Source organism: Rhinolophus ferrumequinum, chromosome 6, assembly GCF_004115265.2.
Source record: "Rhinolophus ferrumequinum isolate MPI-CBG mRhiFer1 chromosome 6, mRhiFer1_v1.p, whole genome shotgun sequence".
Lineage (NCBI taxonomy): Eukaryota > Metazoa > Chordata > Mammalia > Chiroptera > Rhinolophidae > Rhinolophus > Rhinolophus ferrumequinum.
This window is the reverse complement of record NC_046289.1, coordinates 2,660,995-2,668,750: the sequence shown is the minus strand read 5'-3', so window position 1 is coordinate 2,668,750 and position 7,756 is coordinate 2,660,995. Positions and strand designations below refer to the sequence as shown.

The 7,756-nt window shown below is 42.8% G+C and overlaps 1 protein-coding gene across 10 annotated transcripts in view; it reads left to right on the top strand.

Annotated features, from left to right (window-relative positions):
• The first annotated feature begins 17 nt into the window (after nt 1-17).
• WDR20 (WD repeat domain 20) overlaps nt 18-7,756 on the top strand; it is a 57,579-nt gene continuing 49,840 nt past the window's right edge. For 4 of the 10 annotated variants that reach the window (XR_004423195.1, XM_033107946.1, XM_033107943.1 and 1 more), the window contains exon 1: nt 18-374. Coding sequence is in view for 9 of the 10 variants with exons in the window: in XM_033107946.1 (XP_032963837.1) it covers nt 126-374 (249 nt within the window). In the remaining variant the exon portion in view is untranslated. Of the gene's footprint in view, nt 375-3,566; nt 5,188-7,756 lie in introns of those variants that run through there. The other 6 variants (XM_033107944.1, XM_033107945.1, XM_033107938.1 and 3 more) reach the window with 4 other exon arrangements.

Below are 7,756 nucleotides of genomic sequence, written 5' to 3'. Positions count from 1 at the left end.
GCCAGCCTCCGCTGGGCCGGCTCGCGAGTGGGAGGGGCCAGGAGGAAGAGCTGGAGGGAGAGGAAGGCGCCTGCGCGGTGGGCGTGATCCGGGCACTTGGGGCAGGATGAACGCTGCTTTCCAAGATGGCGACGGAGGGAGGAGGGAAGGAGATGAACGAGATTAAGACCCAATTCACCACCCGGGAAGGTCTGTACAAGCTGCTGCCGCACTCGGAGTACAGCCGGCCCAACCGGGTACCCTTCAACTCGCAGGGATCCAACCCTGTCCGCGTCTCCTTCGTAAACCTCAACGACCAGTCTGGCAACGGCGACCGCCTCTGCTTCAATGTGGGCCGGGAGCTCTACTTCTATATCTACAAGGGGGTCCGCAAGGTACCGACCCGGGCGTCACCGGGGCCACCCAGCGGCGTGGGCAGAGGCCGGGAGCAGGGCGGTGACAGCGGGGGCCAGGTTGACCGATAGGGGTGGCCGTCGCTCTTACTTCTGAGTGGGCCGGTAACTCCACTGGGGTGCCCCTGCGGAAGGGGGATTCGGGAGTGAGCCGGCTGGTGGCGGTGGCGTTTCGAAGGTATGGGGGCGGTAGAAAGGGACCGTGGGGTGCGGGGTTCGGTCTGGGAGGCCCCGGGAGGGGCCGTCTGCCTCTCCTCTGGCAGGGTCCGTCAGGCTCTGACACGGCCAGGGAGCGGGCCTGCGAGTCCCCGGAAGAGGTGGGGTGGCCGACTAGTCTACTTAGGTTGCCTCGCCTCCCGGGAGGGTTGGGAGTCTCGCTCTGGGTTAGAGAACAGGCGGCTTGGGAAGGTCTGTAAGGCGGAACCCGGGCTGGGAAGGAGAGGACTTGAGACTAGGTCAGAAAGGACCTGCTGGGCACGAAGGGCCACTCCACCTGCTGCCGCACTGACACTTCCTAGGAGCCTCTCCTGGTGTTGACACTCTATTTACAAAAACACCCGAGGGAGGACTGCTGTCACTGTCTCTGCCGAGGGAACCTTCTGAGAGGTTGTTAAAGAGGGTCATCTTGTCCCTTCTAGTATGGGAGGGCTGATTACTACAGTTGTGAGGTCGAAAGGATGTTGTCAATGAACTAAGGTGGTTCATAAGGGTTCGGTGTGAGCGTGCCCAGATCAGTCTTGTCCAACAAGTCAGACTATGTCCCAAACAGGGAGGGCTATGCCTTAAAAGCTACTTTACCAGAACCATTCTTGGCAGGCGACTTAACAGTAATTCTGTGAAGCATGTAATCATCCTTTAAAAATAATCTCTTTAAAAGAAGCAACTTATTAGAGCTTTTCTTTCATTGGCAACATAACTTTGTTCTCATTGAGAACTGTTTTTGAGATATGCGTTCTTTGACTTGACTCTTGGAAGAGAGGAAATTAAAATGTACTCCACAGCACCTAGGCATGGGAAAAGGTGATAACAGATTTAGAAATGTTCGGTTAGTGTAAAAATAAATTGTATATACTGAAGAGTGAACATTCTCTAAGTGTTAATAGCCAGAACAGGTTGCTTTTGCTTGGTTAAAAAAACTAGGGAATGACAGTGCTATCTAAATGACAGTGGTAGCAAGTTGTCTCATTTGTTCAAGGTGAATCTTTGTTGTTAGTGTTTGTGATAAGTGTACCATTCACTGTCTTTGAAGTATGCTGTTATAAGTTACTGAAAGCACACCGCTTGGCCTTACTTTTTCTCTTTTGGAACTAGGAAAGTGAAGTCATTAGACTAGGAGCTGAAGTTTTAGTCCTACTCCCAACTTTGTCACTGACTTGCTGGGTGACCTTGGACAAGTTATTTAACTTCTTTCTGGACCTTTTAAAAGGAGAAATGCTGCAGTACGCATGCTGTGATGTATAACATAAAGACTAATGAGCTTTAAAGCCCTGAAACAGTAGATGTAAAATATAGTTAAAATAAGCAGTAAGAGTAACTGTCAAGCGGGAAGCTTCTATCTTGACATTGGTACTAGGACCGAAAGGATCAGCTTTTTCTCTGGAAATAAGTTTGGAATTTTAAGTTAATAAATTTTATTTATATAAAGATACAAAAAGTGCTTAAAAACTAAATTTACTAGTAATTACTAGTGTAGGCATCACCATTTTTTAAAAAAGTTTTCTTTGAAAGTATATTATTTCTGGAGCATTCCAGTAGCAAACCTTATCTGGATCTGGCAGCCCTGGTTTGCATCATAAAAACAGGCCCCTTGCCTGAAAGTATCACAACAGTGTTCTCCTTTAGTGGGATGCTAACAGTGAAGGGTAAAACTTAGGGGAGCCTTTCAAAACCACCAAAAAATGATTTTGAACAAGACAAAAATCTTAAACATGCAAATTTGCGTTTAGTTGTGTAATGTAGTTGAGCACTTTAATTTTTTGGTGACATTTCATTTTCATGTGGTAATATCTTGTATTAAATACATTTGTATCTTGTAGATACACATGGTGGACGTTGCAACTCTCTTCTAGCCATTGTAATTAAAACATTTTTTTCCCTATGAACGAATTGGTTTATTAGTTTTGAGTACAGATGATTGTTTTTGTGACTCTGTTTTCTGATTTTAAAACAGAGCACATAATTTTCCTTAATCAGTAACCCAAACTGACTTTTTGGAGTTAGGCATTATACAGCAGATTTTTTTTTTTTTTTTTTTTTAAGATTTTATTGGGGAGGGGGCGCAGGACTTTATTGGGGAACAGTGTGTATTTCCAGGCCTGTTTTTCCAAGTCAAGTTGTTGTCCCTTCAGTCTTAGTTGTGGAGGGTGCCGTTCAGCTTCAAGTTGTTGTCCTTTCAGTCTTAGTTGTGGAGGGCGCAGCTCAGCTCCAGGTCCAGTTGCCGTTTTCTAGTTGCAGGGGGCATAGCCCACCATCCCTTGCGAGGAATTGAACCTGCGACCTTGTGGTTGAGAGGACGCACTCCAACCAACTGAGCCATCCGGGAGCTCAGCGGCAGCTCAGCTCAAGGTGCCATGTTCAATCTTAGTTGCAGGGGGCGGAGCCCACCATCCCTTGAGGGAGTCGAGGAATCGAACTGGCAACCTTGTGGTTGAGAGCCCGTGCTCCAACCAACTGAGCCATCCGGGAGGCAGCTCAGCTCAAGGTGCTGTGTTCAATCTTAGTTGCAGGGGGCGGAGCCCACCATCCCTTGCAGGACTCGAGGAATTGAACTGGCAACCTTGTGGTTGAGAGCCCACTGGCCCATGTGAGAATCGAACCGGCAGCCTTCGGAGTTAGGAGCATGGAGCTCCAACCGCCTGAGCCACCGGGCCGGCCCCTATACATCAGTTTTTGACAGTTGGTCATTTTGACTATTTTTTTTCCGTTTTTCTTCGGGGCATATAAAGTTTTACAACAGTTTTCAGATCATTCAGAAGATCAAATTTGGATGAGTATATTCAACTTAAACCTGCATGTAAAATGAGTGAGAATAGCCTCAGAAAAAACTGAAATCATGAACTCTGTGCTGCCATTCCTGAGAGGAAGTAAGGAATCATGGGGGAGTGGAGTAGATGGGGAGGTAGCCTAACATCTAAGTCCAGGAGAGTAATCTTGGCCCTTTTAAAACATGTACAGGTCAGTTTCTAGAGCTCAAACGGACCTCAGAGGTTATGCAGTCTCACCCCCTCAGAGAAAACCAAGGCGAGAGAGCATGTGCAAACCTGTGTTGCAGCGTTTTCTCACGGAAAAATGAAGCACACCGAACCCAAAGACCTGTCTTAATAAGAAGAGACTGATCAAGTTTTTTGGTTGCACAGATGCCATATACTTCAAGTATTTCAGAATTTACGCCAGCATTCTGCGTATATTATCTCATTGAATCTTGGTGGCACTCACAATCAAAGTTTGGAATGGAGTTTCTTATGTGAGGAGATGTAATTTTATGAATTTATTTTGCTCAACTCAAGATAATGTGAACATTGATTTAATACTGGTACTAATCATTTCAACAAAGATTTGAGGGACTTATGATACTTATACTAGGCAAGGAGATACGGGGTTTCAAAAGATGAGTAAGACCCTGCTGCTCCCCAAAGGACATTCATTCAGCTGCTAACTTTCAAGCCTCTTTAGAGCATACTTTGCTTTCCTCTTTTTAAAAAGGTTGTTTTAGGATAAAGATGCCAAAGGTAGCTGGATTATTGGACTTACCTTTCATTTTGTGGAGACCTGTTTTAACATAAATGTGAATGGCCACCATTCAGATCTCAGCTGAAACATCACTTCCTCAGCAAATCCTTCGTTGAATTCCCAGGCTAGATCAGTTGTTTTCTCTATTACGTGTTCTCATAGCATCCTGTACGTTGCTTTTCTAGCACTTTTTAAACTTTGTGATTCTCTGGGTAACCGTCTCTTCTATAAACAAAGCTCCCTTAGAATAGGGACCACGTCTTTTCTGCTTTCTCTGTCTTCCTACTGCCCAGCAGTGACCAACACAGAGTAGGCCCCTACTATTTATTTGTTGAGTAAATAACTGAATAAACATCCATGTCCATCTATGTCATACTTTAAAAAGATCTTTAGAAGCTGAAAAACCTATTCAATTTGGGCCCCAAAGTAACAGTTATTTTTAGTAGCTCATATCTTTTTAAAGACATTTAAAATTATTGTTAGTAGGTTACAAATTTAGCTTTCTTGCAACTGGGAAATTATGTAGCAAGAGACAAGAAGTGATGGAAAGGAACCCAGTGGCGCAGATCACTTTTGATCTACTTCTATCCAATCGTGCTACCTACCATAGCTGCGTACCAACTAACAACTTTTTAAAACTATGTGTACTCAGAATTACTTGACATTCAAGTCAAAGAGCCTTACTCCCTCCCCCAATCTTAAGATTCTTGGCTGCAAATGTACTGCCCAGAGATGTTATTGAAGCAATTCCTACAATAGGTGAGAAGTAGAATTAGATGGCTTTCCAAGGCCTTTTCAACTCTTAAGGTTGTGTGATTCTGTGCTCAATAATTTTTAAATAAAAATAAAGTCATCTTTCTGTTGGGAAGATGTCTTCATGTCTTGGACTCGTTGCCTTCTTCTTGATTAGGAATTGAGGAGAGTGGAGTGTTTGTGAAAGCAAGTTGAACACATTGTGATTCTAGGTCTTTATGCTAGAAAAAGCTTTGTACTCACCATGCTGAGATGAAGTTGGGGCCAGAAGAAGAGTCGGTTAATACTAGCTAAAATATTTTTAGAGCCAGAGTTATCCAGGAGGGTAATGGGTTGGCCTGGGAGAGAATGAGTATTCTGTCTGGAAAATATTCTGTGTCTTTGGCAGTACAGCAGGACCACCTGTTGGCAACTGAGGAATTCATGATTTGTGTGGGAGGGCGAACTAGATGCCTTTTAAAGGTTTTTTTCCACAGACGAGTTTTAAATACTGGATTGCTCCAGAGAAGGTCATGTTCACACCCTTCTCCCCATTTGTAATTTTCACACCTCTCTGCTCCCCATTTATAGTTTAGAAAGAAGCTTAGAAGTCTAGAACTTTTTATGTCAAATTTACTTTGAGAAATTTTGTACTTAATTTAGTAGGGCACGTGGAATTGAGTGGAAATCTGTATTTTTCCATTGAGGGTTACTTAATCACTTCTGAAATATTAATAAAGATATAGTTATTTGACTATAGAATCTTATAACCGAGGGAAAGCATCTTAACTACCACTTACAGTAGGCTTGAGAAACTTTCATATGATACCTTGGTTCTGTTGACCTTGAAGCAGAGGGTGGTGATGAGATTTTGAAAGACTCCCTGGGTGGATATCAGCAATGGACAGAATCTCCCAGAACATGTCAGTGAAATCCACGAGATAGCCATGAATGTCATTCTTTTCAACAAATATTTATGGGGCACGCCCACCAGCTAGGAGGTACTGTTCTAGATGCTGGGTGTAGACAGTCTCTGCCCTTCAGAAACTTGTCACCTATATTTATTTTCATTGAGTTCATCTAGAGTGACTTAATTTATTTAAGTATTTGTTATGCTCTGGTAGAAAACCTGAGCAAGAATCAAAACATAGTTAGTGGATTTTGTTACTGACTGGTTTGGCTGTATGCCTAAACAACCTTGTTTTAAAAATAAATGTGAAGGTTTTTGTAGTCTGGTATTTGATGTCTTAGAGAACAATTTTATTTATATATCAAAGAGGTTAGTTTGTGTAGAAATATAAAATGTGGCCTTACTTGGTTATTTAGAAGTAGACATCAAAAATAGAAATAACTTTAATTGACAGACATACTCAGGTTTAGTTTTCAGGACATTTTAAGTTGTCTGAGAATATCAGTGACAAGTTACCTTATCCTCTAAACATTTGGCATCTATTTTTCCTAATAGAGTACAAGGTACAAGATATGATCGAACAATATAGTGAATGTTTAAATAAAAACAAATTTATTACAGTAAAAGACACATTGCCATTAGTCCCCCTCAAAATACTCTCCCTCCACTTCAAACACACATCTCATCATTCTTGCCCCTTTCTGAAGCAGTTCTGGAAGTCCTCTTTCATGAGTGTCTTTAGTTGCGCTGTTGTGGCTGCCTCAGTGTCTTGAATCATTTTGACTTTGGGGAAGAGCCAGAAGTCACACGGTGCCAGATCCGGTGAATAAGGTGGATAAAGACACACTGTAATGTTTTTATTTGACAGAAATTGCCACACACCAGAAGCAATGTGTGACACGGAGTGTTGTCATGCTGGAGGATGATTCACAGCACACTTACAACACATCTTCTCACAACCGTAGCTCACACCCGACTGACTGCACCGAACAAGTTGAAACTTGTCACACACTGTTACTAAGGTTCCATGCGCTGCTTCTTATATTCAAGATTCCTGCCTTTCCGTTGGATGACTTTCGGCAGCAGCATTCACCATATTTCGTGATCACAATTGAAAGGCTCTGTGTCACACTTCGCTTCTGATACACGGCAATTTCTGTCAAATAAAAACATTACAGTGTGTCCTAATCCACCTTATTCACCTGACCTGGCACCGTGTCACTTCTGGCTCTTCCCCAAAGTCAAAATGACTATGAAAGGTAAACGTTTTGAATTGATTCAGGACATGAAGGCAGCCACGACAGCACAACTAAAGACACTTGCGAAAGAGGACTTCCAGAACTGCTTCAGAAAGTGGCAAAAAATGATGGGGTAAGTGTGTTCGAAGTCAGGGGGATTAATGGCAATGTGTCTTTCACTGTAATCATTTTTTAAGTTTAAACTTTCACCTCGTAGATCTTGCTTTAAAAACATAATCCTCATTCATGAAGTGCATACTGCAGAACTGTTGCGTACAGAGTACTGCTGTCTGTTGTGGATGACGTGATGGTGCACTAACGTTTCCAGTCGGGGAGGAGCTTCTGTGCTGATCATTGTAATAGGAAGTCGAAGGCTTGTGCTGTGCTTGTGCATAAGTGGTGCCAGAAACGGGGGATTAAGGAGTCAAGGTGAAGTGGAGAAGTGGTTCTCTGCTAGCAGCGGAAGAACACTCGGGTGGATTTCAAATAGCTGTTTTGCCTCAAAATGCTGTGTCCAGAACACATTTCCGTAAATTTTAAAACTTGTAGCCTTATGTTTCTAATTTCAGAAATGCTTTATCTTCATTTCTAATTGAACTTCAGTTGGCAATTGCTCTTTTGGCAATAGCATTTTCTCAACTTCACAGCTTCTCTACCAATTGGTAATTTGTAAATTGAGTAATGTTTTGCATTGTCAAATCTATTTTGTAACATGGATTTTTAAAAAGTAGGATTTATTGTACTAAAAACAAGCC